This window comes from Ranitomeya variabilis, chromosome 8, assembly GCF_051348905.1.
Source record: "Ranitomeya variabilis isolate aRanVar5 chromosome 8, aRanVar5.hap1, whole genome shotgun sequence".
In the NCBI taxonomy this organism is placed as follows: domain Eukaryota; kingdom Metazoa; phylum Chordata; class Amphibia; order Anura; family Dendrobatidae; genus Ranitomeya; species Ranitomeya variabilis.
In genome coordinates this window covers 90,795,700-90,812,611 of record NC_135239.1, presented here as the reverse complement: position 1 = coordinate 90,812,611, position 16,912 = coordinate 90,795,700, and the positions used below count along the sequence as shown (strand labels likewise).

Here is a 16,912-nt window from a genome sequence, read left to right as displayed (position 1 = left end):
CCGTGCACTGACACATAACAAATTCAAGAAGAAGAAAGAATAATCAGGAAGTAAGAAAAACAACCAACAATAGAGAGCTTCCCTCCCCACATTACAGCAAGTATATAACTTTACACACTATCGCCATCTGCTGTCTGGTTAGTATAAAGTCCTCCTTTCACTTATAATAAGTCCAAATCTGTTGCATATGCCAACAGTGCTCACTGATGGTGACTTAGTGAACTCGCTCAAGACTACCACCCCTGGTCACCTTGTTACATATATTTACATATACAGGACAGGAAGCTGAGACTGGGGTATATATATGAGAGGAGGCTGAGGCTATGACCATTCCATACAGTAATAAATTCTCCATGTCGGGACTCACCCAGATCCCTGGGGGGACATGAGACTGAAACTGGGATAAATATAACAGGGGGCTGAGACTGTAGTATATATATATGCAAGGAGGTCGAGACTGTAATATATGCAGGACAGGAGGCTGAGACTGGGGTATATACAGGACAGGAGGCTGAAAACAGGATATAAGTCCAATCTGTGGTAGGTACAGTGTTGTCTAGTGCCTCCAATTGGAAATGTTATATAGGTCTTCTGATGGGCTATGGGTGCTACTCACAACGTTAGAGTGCAGAGGGTTTTTGCTTCGGTTCTTCAATGCAGAGAGGGAGGCTCATATATTGTGCAGAGTCATTACAGGGTGCTCTATTTCACGTGTGTTTGTGTTGGTGTTGATGATTGTGGCTTGCAGCCAGTGGAAGCCCAGAAGTCATTATCCTAGTAAATTAGAATACTTTATTAACACCAGCTTGAAAAATAATTTGAAAATCCGAAATGTCATACTGAAATGTATATTCAGTAAATACACTCAATACTTGGTCGAGGCTCCTTTTGCATCAATTACTGCAGAAATGTGGCATGCCATGAAGGCGATCAGCCTGTGGCATTGCTGAGGTGTTATGGAAGCCCAGGTTGCTTTGATAGCAACCTTCAGCTGGTCTGCATTGATGGGTTTCGTGTCTCTCATCTTCCTCTTGACAATATATCAAAGATTCTCTATGGGGTTAAGGTCAGGTGAGTTTGCTGCCAATCAAACACAGTGATACTGTTCTTTGTAAACCAGATATTGGTACTTTTGGCAGTGTGGACAGGTGCCAAGTCCTGCTGGAGAATGAAATTTCCATCTCCAAAAATCTTGTCGGCACAGGGAAACATGAAGTGCTCTAAAATTTCCTGGTAGAAGGCTGCGCTGACTTTAGTCTTGACAAAACACAGTGGACCTACACCGGCAGATGACATGACTCCTCAAACCATCACTGATTGTGGAAACTTCACACTTGCTTGTGCACCTTTTTCTATGACACTTTTTCCTTCCACTCAACGTTCCTTTAATATGCTTGGATACAGCACTCTGTTAACAGCCAGCTTCTTTAGCAATGATGTTTTGTGGCTTACCACGGTGGCAAAGGAAAGGAGACTGAGACTAGGGTATACAAAGGAAAGGAGACTGAGACTGGGGTATACACATGACAAGAAGCTGAGACCGAAGTATATACAGGATAGGACACTGAGGCTAGGGTATGCACAGGACAGGAGGCTAAGACTGGAGTATATACATGACAGGAGACTGAGACCATAGTATATACATGACTTGAAGCTGAGACCGGAGTATACACAGGACAATGGGCTGAGACCAGAGTATATAAATGAAAGGAAGCTGAGACCTGGGTATACACATGACAAGAGTCTGTGACAAGGGTACATTTTTGAAATCTTGTAGTAACCATAACTGTGCATTTGTTAATATGTTTGTTCTGTCTTCATACTCGATGATATGGTGTGTCAGTGGCGTATCCGGGGGGGGCAGCCGGGGCATGTGCCCTGGGCGCAGCCAACAGGGGGCGCCAGCGGGCCGCCTGATGATGCGACGGTCCAAGGAGGGGGTTGGCAGGGCCAGGGAGCAGGGGCTGTCTAATTATACTCACCTACTCCTGGCGCGGTCCCTGCAGGTCCCTGGCTGCCCGGTGCCCCGGCTTCTTCCTGTACTGAGCGGTCACATGGTACCGCTCATTACAGTAATGAATATGCAGCTCCACCTCCCATAGGGGTGGAGCCGCATATTCATTACTGTAATGAGCGGTAACGTTGACCGCTCAGTACAGGAAGAAGCAGCAGCGCCGGGGAAGCAGGGACTGCACAGCGCCAGGAGCAGGTGAGTATATGGGGAGGGGAGCGCTGCGCTGCACGATATTCACCTCTCCTTGTTCCAGTCGCCGGTCCGTCTTGTGCAGTGACGCTGAGGTCAGAGGGCGCGATGACGTAGTTAGTGCATGCCCTCTGCCTAAACGTCAGTGCAGAGGAGGCAGGAGATGGAGCGGCGAATGGAACGAGGAGCGGTGAATATTGAAAATGCGGGGGCCTGAGCGACGGAGAGGTGACTACGTGATTTTTTTTTTTATCGCAGTAACAGCAAATGGGGCAAATATCTGTATGGGGCATCTTATGGGGCCATAACATTTGTGCAGCACTATATGGGGCTATAATGTTTGTGCAGCACTATATGGGGGCCATAACCTTTGTGCAGCGCTAGAACGGGGCAAGTGTCTGTATGGAGCATCTTATGGGGCCATAACGTTTGTGCAGCACTATATGGGGCAAATGTGTCTATAGAGCATCTTATGGGGCCATTATTAACCTTTATGCAGGATTATATGGGGCTCCTGATTCAATATGGATATTCAAAAACACTTAACCTACTGATGTCTCAACAATTAATTTTACTTTTATTGGTATCTACACTCACTGGCCACTTTATTAGGTACACCATGCCAGTAACGGGTTGGACCCCCTTTTGCCTTCAGAACTGCCTCAATTCTTCGTGGCATAGATTCAACAAGGTGCTGGAAGCATTCCTCAGAGATTTTGGTCCATATTGACATGATGGCATCACACAGTTGCCGCAGATTTGTCGGCTGCACATCCCTGATGCGAATCTCCCGTTCCACCACATCCCAAAGATTTCATGTTGTTTACGCCAAATTCTGACCCTACCATCCGAATGTCGCAGCAGAAATCGAGACTCATGACCAAGCAACGTTTTTCCAATCTTCTACTGTCCAATTTCGATGAGCTTGTGCAAATTGTAGCCTCAGTTTCCTGTTCTTAGCTGAAAGGAGTGGTACCCAGTGTGGTCTTCTGCTGCTGTAGCCCATCTGCCTCAAAGTTCGACGCACTGTGCGTTCAGAGATGCTCTTAGGCCTACCTTGGTTGTAACGGGTGGTGATTTGAGTCACTGTTGCCTTTCTATCAGCTCGAACCAGTCTGCCCATTCTCCTCTGACCTCTGGCATCAACAAGGCATTTCCGCCCACAGAACTGCCGCTCACTGGATTTTGTTTCTTTTTCGGACCATTCTCTGTAAACCCTAGAGATGGTTGTGCGTGAAAATCCCAGTAGATCAGCAGTTTCTGAAATACTCAGACCAGCCCTTCTGGCACCAACAACCATGCCACGTTCAAAGGCACTCAAATCACCTTTCTTCCCCATACTGATGCTCGGTTTGAACTGCAGGAGATTGTCTTGACCATGTCTACATGCCTAAATGCACTGAGTTGCCGCCATGTGATTGGCTGATTAGAAATTAAGTGTTAACAAGAAGTTGGACAGGTGTACCTAATAAAGTGGCCAGTGAGTGTATTTTAACATTATGGAGATTCAGGAATGTACCTTGGCTTGGTCATACTGTTTCAATAGAGTTAACCCCTTTCTGACATTGGACGTACTATCCCGTCGAGGTGGGATGGGCCAGTATGACCACCGACGGGATAGTACATCCAGCGCAATTGGCGGCGCTCACGGGGGGTGCTCGGCCGATCGCGGCCGGGTGTCAGCTGATTATCACAGCTGACATCCGGCACTATGTGCCAGGAGCGGTCACGGACCGCCCCCGGCACATTAACCCCCGGCACACTGTGATCAAACATGATCGCGTTGTGCCGGCGGTACAGGGAAGCATCGCGCAGGGAGGGGGCTCCCTGAAAGCTTCCCTGAGACCCCCGGAGCAACGCGATGTGATCGCTTTGCTGCGAGGGTCTCTTACCTCCTCCTCGCTGCAGGTGCCCGGATCCAAGATGGCTGCGGCATCCGGGTCTTGCAGGGAGGGAGGTGGCTTACCAAGTGCCTGCTCAGAGCAGGCGCTTGGTAAGCCTGCAGTGCTGTAAGTCAGATCGGTGATCTGACAGAGTGCTGTGCAAACTGTCAGATCACTGATCTGTGATGTCCCCCCTGGGACAAAGTAAAAAAGTAAAAAAAAAAAATTTCAAAAAAATAAAACAATAAAAGTGCACATATTTAGTATCGCCGCGTCCGTAACGACCCCACCTATAAAACAATATCATTAGTTAACCCCTTCAGTGAAAACCGTAGGAAAAAAAAAAAAAGGGCAAAAAACAACTCTTTATCATCATACCGCCGAACAAAAAATGAAATAACACGCGATCAAAAAGACGGATATAAATAACCATGGTACCGCTGAAAACATTGTCTTGTCCCGCAAAAAACGAGCCACCAAACAGCATCATCAATGAAAAAATAAAAAAGTTATAGTCCTCAGAATAAAGCGATGCCAAAATAATTATTTATTCTATAAAATAGTTTTTATCGTATAAAAGCGCCAAAACATAAAAAAATGATATAAATGAGATATCGCTGTAATCATACTGACCCGAAGAATAAAACTGCTTTATCAATTTTACCAAACGTGGAACGGTATAAACGCCTCCCCCAAAAGAAATTAATGAATAGCTGGTTTTTAGTCATTCTGCCTCACAAAAATCAGAATAAAAAGCGATCAAAAACTGTTACGTGTCCGAAAATGTTACCAATAAAAACGTTAACTCGTCCCGCAAAAAACAAGACCTCACATGACTCTGTGGACCAAAATATGGAAAAATTATAGGTCTCAAAATATGGAGACGCAAAAACTTTTTTGGTATAAAAAGCGTCTTTTAGTGTGTGACGGCTGCCAATCATAAAAATCCGCTATAAAAAATGCTATAAAAGTAAATCAAACCCCCCTTCATCACCCCCTTACTTAGGGAAAAATAATAAAATTAAAAAAATGTATTTATTTCCATTTTCCCATTAGGGTTAGGGTTAGGGCTAGGGTTAGGGCTAGGGATAGGGTTAGGGCTAGGGTTAGGGTTAGGGTTAGGGCTAGGGTTAGGGTTAGGGTTAGGGCTAGGGTTAGGGCTAGGGTTAAGGCTAGGGTTAGGTTTAGGGTTAGGGTTTCGGCTAGGGTTAGGGCTAGGGTTAGGGCTAGGGCTGGGGTTAGGGTTGGGGCTAGGGTTGGAGCTAAAGTTAGGGTTAGGGTTGGGGCTAAAGTTAGGGTTAGGGTTGGGGCTAAAGTTAGGTTTAGGGTTTGGATTACATTTACGGTTGGGATTAAGGTTGGGATTGGAGTTAGGGGTGTGTCAGGGTTAGGGGTGTGGTTAGGGTTACCGTTGGGATTAGGGTTAGGGGTGTGTTTGTACAAATGAAATGGTTCTGCCATTATCTCCTCTTTTCTCTCTTTTTTCTCTTTCATAGTTCCTCTCATATATATGCTCTTAGGTTGTTTTGCTTGGTATCCTAGCTCTAGTTACCACCAATGCCCGCTGTAATGTTCTCCCTCCGTGATATGGAGGTTGTAGGACATCCTTATTTATTTATTTATTTTGCTGTAATTTTCGACCCCCACGGGAGTAAGGTCTGTAATCCTGTGAATCAGGTACCTTAGGGGTTAAAAATTTTCCCCCCATCTTTTTCTTTGTGTCTCTATATGCATGACAACAACGCTACCTCTCCGGGGGGTGGAGTTTTTCTCCTCCCCGCTCTTCCGGAAGTGACGCTTGCGCGTCACTGTGCGCTTCACGCAGACATGATCCCTGCTTTGGGGCGTTCCTGACCTGTGATCATGTGACCGCTATCAAACCGGAACCCGTACACAGCTCTGCATGCGTCACACGCTTAATGTAAGTGGCGCGGTGTATAAATGAATGAGATGTGTGCGGTGAAACCGACCCTCCTATGTGTGCGGGACGAATGACGCACACTTTACTATCCTTTTGAAGTGGCTTCTCCCCTGATGATACTGCCACAAGAAACGCGTTGGGAGAAATTTTGAATGAAGGAGGAATAGATATCTGGTGGGACGAAATCCGCATGAGTGAGGTTTGAAATGGGTACATAGAGTGCCACCTCGTATTTACATGGGTTTCCAGACCACGATATCCTGTGAAGCTACTTCCATCTTGGGTGAGATTGTTCTTATTATCAGTAGCAATCAATGATTATTCCCCGGGATTGGATGTGTTCTGTTTATTGCATAGAGGGCATATAAGAAAAGACACCTCTTGCATTTTTTCAGGTGTTTATATTAATCACCGTGCTGTTTTGGAGCTTGTATAGAGCTCACTGATAATATCAGCCAGTATATGTACGTTGTGTCTCATGTCGTTTTATGAGTCAAATGGGCTCTTTTAGTGGTATTTATTAAAAGTTACTTTTTATTGTATCTAATTACAGTCCTACCTTGCTGACAAAACATTAGGGGTGTGTTTGGATTAGGGTTTCAGTTAGAATTGGGGAGTTTCCACTGTTTAGGCACATCAGGGGCTCTCCAAACGCGACATGGCATCCGATCTCAATTCCAGCCAATTCTGCATTGAAAAAGTAAAACAGTGCTCCTTCCCTTCCGAGCTTTACCGTGCGCCCAAACAGGGGTTTACCCCAACATATGGGGTATCAGCATACTCAGGACAAATTGGACAACAACTTTGGGGTCCAATTTCTCCTGTTACCCTTGGGAAAATACAAAACTGGGGGCTAAAAAATAATTTTTGTGGGAAAAAAAATATTTTTTATTTTCACGGCTCTGCGATATAAACTGTAGTAAAACACTTGGGGGTTCAAAGTTTTCACAACACATCTAGATAAGTTCCTTGGGAGGTCTAGTTTCCAATATGGGGTCACTTGTGGGGGGTTTCTACTGTTTGAGTACATCAGGGGCTCTGCAAATGCAACGTGATGCCTGCAGACCAATCCATCTAAGTCTGCATTCCAAATGGCGCTCCTTCCATTCCGAGCTCTGCCATGTGCCCAAACAGTGGTTCCCCCTCACATATGGGGTATCAGTGTACTCAAGACAAATTGGACAACAACTCTTGGTGTCCAGTTTATCCTGTTACCCTTGTGAGAATACAAAACTGGGGGCAAAAAAATCATTTTTGTGAAAAAAAAAATTATTCTCACGGCTCTGCGTTATAACCTATAGTGAAACACTTGAGGGATCAAAGCTCTCAAAACACATCTAGATAAGTTCCTTATGGGGTCTACTTTCCAAAATGGTGTCACTTGTGGGGGTTTCAATGTTTAGGCACATCAGGGGCTCTCCAAACGCAACATGGCGTTCCATCTCAATTCCAGTCAATTTTGCATTGAAAAGTCAAATGGCGCTCCTTCCCTTCCGAGCTCTGCGGTGCGCCCAAACAGTGGTTTACCCCCACATATGGGGTATCGGCGTACTCAGGACAAATTGTACAACAACTTTTGGGGTCCATTTTCTCCTGTTACCCTTGGTAAAATAAAACAAATTGGAGCTGAAATAAATTTTGTGTAAAAAAAAATTAAATGTTATTTTTTATTTAAACATTCCAAAAATTCCTGTGAAACATCTGAAGGGTTAATAAACTTCTTGAATGTGGTGTTGAGCACCTTGAGGGGCGCAGTTTTTAGAATGGTGTCACACTTGGGTATTTTCTATCATATAGACCCCTCAAAATGACTTCAAATGAGATGTGGTCCCTAAAAAAAAATGGTGTTGTAAAAATTAGAAATTGCTGGTCAACTTTTAACCCTTATAACTCCCTAAAAAAAAAATAATGTTGCTTCCTAAATTGTGCTGATGTAAAGTAGACATGTGGGAAATGTTACCTATTAAGTATTTTGTGTGACATATCTCTGTGATTTAAGGGCATAAAAATTCAAAGTTGGAAAATTGCGAAATTTTCAAAATTTTCGCCAAATTTTCGTTTTTTTCACAAATAAACGCAAGTTCTATCAAAGAAATTTTACCACTATCATGAAGTACAATATGTCTCGAGAAAACACTGTCAGAATCGCCAAGATCCGTTGAAGCGTTCCAGAGTTATAAACTCATAAAAGGACAGTGGTCAGAATTGTAAAAATTGGCCCGGTCATTAACGTGCAAACCACCCTTGGGGGTAAAGGGGTTAAAGGGAACCTGTCACCCCGTTTTTTCAGTATGAGATAAAAATACCATTAAATAGGGCCTGAGCTGTGCTTTACAATAGTTCGCATCTCGGCTTCAGGAAAATGGCCGCCGCGATCTCCATCTGCGCACGCGCGGCATCCCGCGGCCATTTTCCTGAAGCCCCGGGAAGCCGAGCAATACCATCTGCGCACGCGTGGCCTCAGGAAGATGGCCGCCGCCAGCGCTAAACTGTTTAATAGCGCAGATCGTGCTCTTTTTCTTCAGCTGCTCAGTGCATTCCGCTGTTGGGCATGCGCAAACCACTACGCCACCAACGGAAAGATAAGCAAGATCTGGGGGAGAAACCAGTGATTCCACCATGCCCATTTGACCAGACCACATTGATTGACAGGCGAAAACGGCGACTTTGGTAAGGTATTTCAGCAGCATAGGTGGGGAATCAGAGTACACAAAATACACTATTGTAAAGCACAGCTCAGGCCCTATTTAATGGTATTTTTCTCATACTGAAAAAATGGGGTGACAGGTTCCCTTTAAGGTTCAAATGGGGGAGGGTTTGGGGGGGGCACCAAACTGACTTTGCCCCGGGTGCTGGAAAGGCTAGATACACCTCTGTGGTGTGTTATCCAACATACAGCATAAACCACTTCTGTCTTCCAAATAAGCAGACTGTTCTCTGTAGTCTAACTTGTTTATTGGTAAATTGGTATTGTAAACTTGGTAAAACTATAAGAATATAAATGACATAGATAAGTATTGGGCCAAATAATAACACAGCTGATACTTTACAACTAACAGAGAAGGTATACAGTATGATGCAACTTGTGTATATAACTACATAGAGTAAGTCTCTGATAATGCATTTCCTATGTACTGGCTGCTATACAGTAAATCACATTCTGTACAACACTATATTACAAGAACAGAGGTGACAATCTTACTGGATAACCTTAACCAGGATGGCGACTATGTGAGATCGTTCCAGCACAGCACATGAGCACGTGTGTCCCAGGAAGTACAGAGAAAATAATGGAGTTTACCTCTCCCAGCATACCTTGGTACAATCCCACAATGCAACACGCTAATTGTTATTAAGGCACAGATTATAAATTTAACCACCACTAGATGGTGCTGTAACACAGCAAACCAAACACTATAGTACTAAACTTCAATGCATAATTGAAGCCACACTGTCCTTCCTGGAATGGAAAAAAACAATGTTTGTTTTATGTTTCCTCAGTCCGGGAGTACTGAATTTCACTAGGGGGGAATATGGCACCGCAGGAGTCCGGATGCCAAAGTGGCAATGCCTCCCTCACAGGGGGTGATTTCATGTCTGGAGACAAGAAGGGATCCCCTTAGCCGGTTACACTGGCATGCAACACCTTTCCTGACTCCCGACCAGAAGGAGGAGTTCTAACACCTGTTTTAGGCGAACTTCCCTATAAATTCTGGCCTGGAGTCGGGGTTAGTCAGTCTGCCGGAGACAGTGAAGGAAGAGGAAGCAAGTGAGGAGAAGCTGGGGATAGGAGCTGCAACTGAGCTCACCCCAGGACTGAGAGCAACAGACCGGACACCAAAGTCCTTGGTTGTGTCAGAACTGCATGCCCAGCAACTGAATCCGGAGAACAGGAGATTGCGGGTCTCCTGGTCACAGTTGACACCCAAAGGCACAGCAGCAAACTGGAGCCTGGAGTCACCATGAGGAAGTGACACCTGGAACAGGCTCAAGCTGCCTGCCATGCGGGTAGTGTTCCACTAAAATGAGAGACTGAGAGAGGGACTTGAAGAGAGCTTAAGGCATCAAGAACCTAAAGAACACCACAGTAGGAACGCTTCAACCACACCTGGCTAGGGGGATTCGTTCAGGCTGCTCGGATCTCCAATACAACCTGTATCTGTGCTCTGGACTGCACCTACAATTAAAGGTAAAGAAACTACGGTCCGTGTGTCCTTCGATCAACCCTGCACCCCAACGTCCACAACCCATCTTAGACTGTGCTGGTAACCCTGGGGCCCCTATCCACCTGTGGGGAGCAGGACCATTCTAGCTGCATCACCATCGGTCCCAGCGGTCCCTTTAAGCAGCGTTGGCCATCTGTAGCCGAATACCACAGGTGGTGTCATGAATAGTGTTGAGCGATACCGTCCGATACTTGAAAGTATCGGTATCGGAAAGTATCGGCCGATACCGGCAAAGTATCGGATCCAATCCGATACCGATACCCGATACCAATACAAGTCAATGGGACTCAAGTATCGGACGGTATTCCTGATGGTTCCCAGGGTCTGAAGGAGAGGAAACTCTCCTTCAGACCCTGGGATCCATATAAATGTGTAAAATAAAGAATTAAAATAAAAAATATTGCTATACTCACCTGTCCGACGCAGCCTGGACCTCAGCGAGGGAACCGGCAGCGTTGTTTGTTTAAAATTCGCGCTTTTACTTGGTTACGTGAAGTCCCGGCTTGTGATTGGTCAGGGCGGCCATGTTGCCGGGACGCGGACCAATCACAGCAAGCCGTGACGAAATTACGTCACGGCTTGCTGTGATTGGTCCGCGTCCCGGCAACATGGCCGACATTAACCAATCACAAGCCGTGACGTCATGGGAGGCTGGACACGCGCGCATTTTAAAATGTGCGCGTGTCCAGCCTCCCGTGACGTCCCGGCTTGTGATTGGTTACGTCGCCCATGTGACCACGACGCGCCCAATCACAACGCCGGAACGTAATTTTAAAATCCTGCAAGGACCTGAAATTACGTCACGGCTTGCTGTGATTGGTCCGCGTCCCGGCAACATGGCCGCCGCGACCAATCACAAGCCGGGACTTCACGTAACCAAGTAAACGCGCGAATTTTAAACAAACAACGCTGCCGGTTCCCTCGCTGAGGTCCGGGCTGCGTCGGAGAGGTGAGTATAGCAATATTTTTTATTTTAATTCTCTCTTTTACACATTATTACATTAATGTTGTTTCGATACCCGATACCCGATACCACAAAAGTATCGGATCTCGGTATCGGAATTCCGATACAGCAAGTATCGGCCGATACCCGATACTTGCAGTATCGGAATGCTCAACACTAGTCATGAACAATCCCATACAAATATATCCTCATCCCTTTTATTTGTGCATCCAGGGCCACGGACCGGGTCACTGCTGCCGTGACCACCTCTTTAAGAACCATCCAACCTGGTTCTGAGTACACCACGGCACTAGTGGGTGTTGCATATACATGACAGGAGGCTGAGACTGGGTTATATACATAACAGGAAATTGAGACCAGGGTATACAAAGTAAAGGAGGCCGAGACCGGGATATGTACATGAAAGGAGGCTAAAACTGGGGTATATACATGACAAGAATCTGAGACCACAGTATATACAGGATAGGAGACTGAGACTAGGGTATGCACAGGACAAGAGGCTATGACTGGGATATATACATGACAGGAGGCTGGACCCTGGGTATATACATGACTTGAGGATGAGACCAGAGTATACACAGGACAGGAGGCTGAAACTGGGTTATATACATGAAAAGAAGCTGAGACCTGAGTATATACATGACAGGAGTCTGAGAGCAGGGTATATACAGAACAGGATGCCGAAACCGGGGTATATACATGACAGGAGGCTGAGGCTTTCAATGCTCCATACAGTAATACATTCTCCATGTTGGGGACACCCAGATTCTGATTAGGGGAAGATGAAAGGCGGAAGCACGGAGAAGATTTCATGTTGACACAAAGAACAGAGCAGAGCGCGAACTCAGCCCACAGAAAAACTTCCTAATGTTGGTACTATCCAGTCTAAAAGATAGAGAGGACCAAGCGCACCACAATCAATTTAATTCTAAGAGAATAGAGGTGCAAGATCAGTGGTAAAAGTCATATGTCCAACAAAGAAAAAAGCACCACTGCAATTATGCACACCACAAAAATTATATAACATGTATAGCACTGTATAGACAAAAGAGGTTTTTATTCATATCTACTGGCTCATGGGGCTAGCATGCAGCCCTTCAGATGGAGATATAACAGTACACAAATCCAGGAATAATGAATGAATCCAGGGCAAGGTTTCATGAAGAGGCTGTGACCAATTATACAACAAGGCAGAATAGCCCATAAGAACCAAAAAAGGTTTTGAGGGGTTAAATTACCCAGTGTTCAGCCTCTGAAGGGGAGCAAGCCCCCATGCACCAGGGCTAAGTGGACTGAAGAACGTGGCCCCATGCATATCGCCCTAGCTGATAGGGTTTCATCAGGGGAAAGGCTGCATACTAGCCCCATGAGCCAGTAGGTATGAATAAGCTTGTTCAGGTACCATTATGTACATCGGACTTTTGAATATGTATATTGTCTTAAGTGGACTGGGTCTCTGTTTTTCTTTTTTAAAGTATGTTTTAACCTTATGTGTGGTGTGTTTATAATAAAAACCTCTTTTGTCTATACATTGCTATATATGTTATATAATTTTTGTGTTGTGCATAATAGCAGTGGTGCTTTTTTCTTTGTTGGACATTGGTACTATCCAGTGTCATACATGGTAAAATCCCTGTGTGCACCGCGGTGGTATCATCAGTGGGTACGCATACTGTGTCCACTTAAAGGGCCGGTTGTCCCACTCTGCAGCTCAGTGCTGCAGCACATCGGACATTTGCCCCATTGATCACTGAAGCACTTAATGGCCATCTCACCAACACCCTGGACAAATATGTGCAGATCTTGGACCCTTGGAATGTGTATGACGCTAAAACCAACTTCCTAGAAGTCTGTTGGAGTCATGGTCATAATACCGCTTTCCTTTTGTCCTAACCTCGCTCTCACCTTCTACCCTTTGTCTTGTAATACGTACCCTCCACCCTTCTCACACTTTTGATCTTTTCTTTTTCCTTTATTAAACATTGAATTGTACATATTTTTGAGAGTTTAGAACACCGGACATTAACTTGAATTTTGTTAATGAGTTTGCATTACTCTTGTAAAATTTCAATAAAATTATAGTTAGAAAATAATTTAAAAAGATAGAATAAAATGTCTTTTATGTTGCAGAACCATGTACAGTACATGAAAAGAGCATGCAAGAAAATAATATACAGATAAAGTGGCTTGACTCCACAAAAAAGCTATACTCTACACATGGCGATAGTGTAGAATTTGTTTGTAAACCTGGATATGACGTTCGGCCTAACACAAGTATGAGAGTTACTTGTGAAAATGGAAAGCTGGAATATCCAAAATGCTTTAGAAGAGGTAAGTGTCAAACACAGATCTGTGGACTAAGCGATCCTATTTATTTCTGCTGCCACAATTGTTAGTTGCTGCAGGTGTAGTTCTTGTATTGTTTGTGCTCTGTAAACTGTTGCTAATGAAACGCGCATATTGGACTTGGAGATAAAAAAAAGGAGATTGGTCCATCAGATCATAGTCAATGCCAGGGTTGCCGACCATTCATAATTTTCTGGAAAGTCTGCAAAAAGAGAGTACTATTTTCAATAAAAGAAAATGTAATGTGTCCTTGATTATTTTTACACTGGATAAGCTTGTATTGATTATTATTTCTGTGTATTATAATTTTATAGTTTACACTGATAGCAGCTAATGTAGTCTCATCAGATTTATGTATAAAGCTCACCGACACAAAAAGAGAACTCTTAAATCCTCCAAAAAATTTTGAAAAAAGTCACAGAGAAAAAAAGCAGAGATGACCACCTGCTCAGGCCTCCAAAGCAAATGCACCAGCATATGTTTTATCTTTTTGTGCACTAAAATACCAAGTAGCCAACACTGGATTGAAAGTGGTTGTTTCATCGGTATTGCTGCACCTGTGTTTTTGCCATCATTAATCGGGTCCGCTGCACCCTGCCAGTGCATTTTTTTTGGAGGCCGGAGCAGGTGGTCATCTCTGCTTTTTTCTCTGTGACTCTTTTCACAGATTTATGTATAATGGACATAAATCACTTAAAATGATAATGGTTTATTATGGTTTTACATAATGCACATAAATGATGTTGCCTATCCATGATAATTTTAGGAATCATCATTCAGATCAGACGACCAGTGATGAGTGGACGCGCTCGACACTACTCGAAGCTCGTCCGAACATCTGGCTGCTCAATGAGATCAACACTCGTTTGAGTATTCTGGTACTTGCTCACCATGTTCAACTCCCTGATTTAGAGCCACTAAACATGCAGGAATTGCCTGCCAATCACAGTAATGCTATAGCCATATTGGCTACTGGCATTATTGTGATTGGAAAGCCGCATAGTGTCATCGAGTCTATATTACACGCGGTGCTGCCATTTTCCTTGCATTGTAAGCGGACATACTGTAGCATAGAGAGAGCTGCAGGAGACGTGACAGTGTGCTGGACAGTGTTTTTCTACCTGATTGTGCAATCTTTAAACAACAGCCCTTTTTAGGGGTAATGCAAATAGATTCCATTCTATAATATTGCGGTTAGCTGCATTTTAGTTGGTAGAGTGTATTAGGGGCACTTAGAGCAGGCTTGACTGCATAACCGTCCTTGGAGTTGCTAAGTTAAACTAACAGCTCTTTTCAGGGCTAACTCAAATCGATTCTATTCTTAAATACTACCGCTGACCTCTGAAAAAAATTAGCAGAGATTATCTTATTAGAGACATTTTGGCAGGTTTGATTGCATTCCACAGTTTGTTGCTGACACCTATAAGAAATAATTATTTCAGTGACATTTCAGATAGATTCTATTCTCTAAGGCTGCCGTCACACTAGCAGTATTTGGTCAGTATTTTACATCAGTATTTGTAAGCCAAAGCCAGGAGTGGAACAAATAGAGGAAAAGTATAATAGAAACATGGCACCACTTCTGCATTTATCACCCACTCCTGGTTTTGGCTTACAAATACTGATGTAAAATACTGACTGAATACTGCTAGTGTGACGGCAGCCTAATACTACCAAGGATATACAGTTGTGCTCAAAAGTTTACATACCCAGCATTTTTGCTTTCTTGGCCTTTATTCAGAGAATATGAATGAAAACACCAAAACATTTTCTCCACTCACGGTTAGTGGTTGGGTGAAGCCATTTATTGTCAAACTACTGTATTTTCTCTTTCTAACTCATAATGACAACCCAAAACATCCAAATGACCCTGATCAAAAATGTACATACCCTGGTGATTTTGGCCTGATAACATGCTCAGAAGCTGACACAAATGGGTTTCAATGGCTACTAAAGGTAACATCCTCACCTGTGACATGTGACAAATACCAGGAAAATTGTTTGGGATGCAAAGAAAAACCCAGAAATAAAATCAGCTGAAATACAGGACTTTCTGAAAACTAGCATTGTGGCTCTTTCAAGATGCACACTAAGGAGGCACTTGAAGAAAAATAGGCTGCATGGTCGAATCGAGTCAATTATTTGTTTTGCATAATGCTACATGTTATTCATTAGTACAAATATAGAAAACTTGTGTCTTCAGAAGGTTAATAATCTTTATTTGGTCTATAGTGTTTTGGCTCCCTCTAGTGGCCAAAGTCATGTTTACGGTCTTATTCTCTATTTTCTATATCTTGTGTCCGATTCTCCTCCCCTTTTGCAATGCATTGTTGCATCTCAGCCTCCATTCCCTTCACCCTGCATTCAAGAAGAGACATCTCCACTATAGTCCTCTTGCGATTGCATTGTTGGTATGTATTTATGCTTTCTATAGTTCATTTCTGCTCTAATGTTAACCCAGCTTAGTCAGTCATACCCCTAGGTCATTTACTAGCTTTGTAAACGTTCATCTGTAATGTATAACATGTGTGTTAGCAGCGGGTTAATCAGCGTGATGTCCACAACGAGCAACAGAGAATGTTCATTTATTAAGAATTAAGAACATTCAGCATACAACATGAGAACAGGATCAATCTGGTTTTTGAGAGAGAGAAATCTGCTGTGACTTTCAGTTTCAGTTGCACACACAAGAATGTGCTCACAGGGAAGGGGGAGGAGGAACATCCTGTCTGTAAATGAGGACTTTTTTTTTTTTTTTTTTTTACTTTGTTAACATGTGAACAATATGCATGCAGATATATAAATCACATCATATTAAACAAACAATAGTTGTTGCAATACATACAGATCAATATGCATTAGGCCAACACCCCCACTCAACAACTACTTATTCTGTCAGTCCCATAGTGGTTCTCAATTCTTGGAACCTAGGTCGTGGCAATGGCTTGGTCAAAATATCAGCTAACATTTTATCAGTTTCACAATAAACAAACTGAATGACGCCACGATCTATTAAATCACGTAGATGATGACATCTGACGTCGATGTGCTTAGTTCTAGCACTGATCTTTTCACTGCATGCAAGTTTAATGCATCCTTGGTTGTCCTCATATATCACCGTTGGCTGAGTTAACGGTTTACCAAGATCATCCATCAGTTGTCTTAGCCAAATGATCTCCTGACTTGCATAGGCTGCGGATACATACTCAGCTTCTGTAGATGACAAAGCAACAGATACTTGTTTTCTAATAGACCAGGAGATTGAACTTTCTCCAAGTTTAAATACGTATCCGCTTGTGGATTTACGATCTTGCGAATCACCAGCCCAATCTGAGTCAACATAGCCGGTGAGTTTTAGATTTCCTGCTG

The 16,912-nt window shown here is 43.7% G+C and overlaps 1 protein-coding gene across 1 annotated transcript in view; it reads left to right on the top strand.

Moving 5' to 3' along the window:
• The window catches only part of LOC143787637 (coagulation factor XIII B chain-like), a 574,339-nt gene that overhangs the window by 96,812 nt on the left and 460,615 nt on the right, over window positions 1–16,912 (top strand). The window contains exon 3 of the mRNA XM_077276562.1: window positions 13,328–13,528. Coding sequence (XP_077132677.1) covers window positions 13,328–13,528 — 201 coding nt within the window. The remainder of the gene's footprint in view (window positions 1–13,327; window positions 13,529–16,912) is intronic.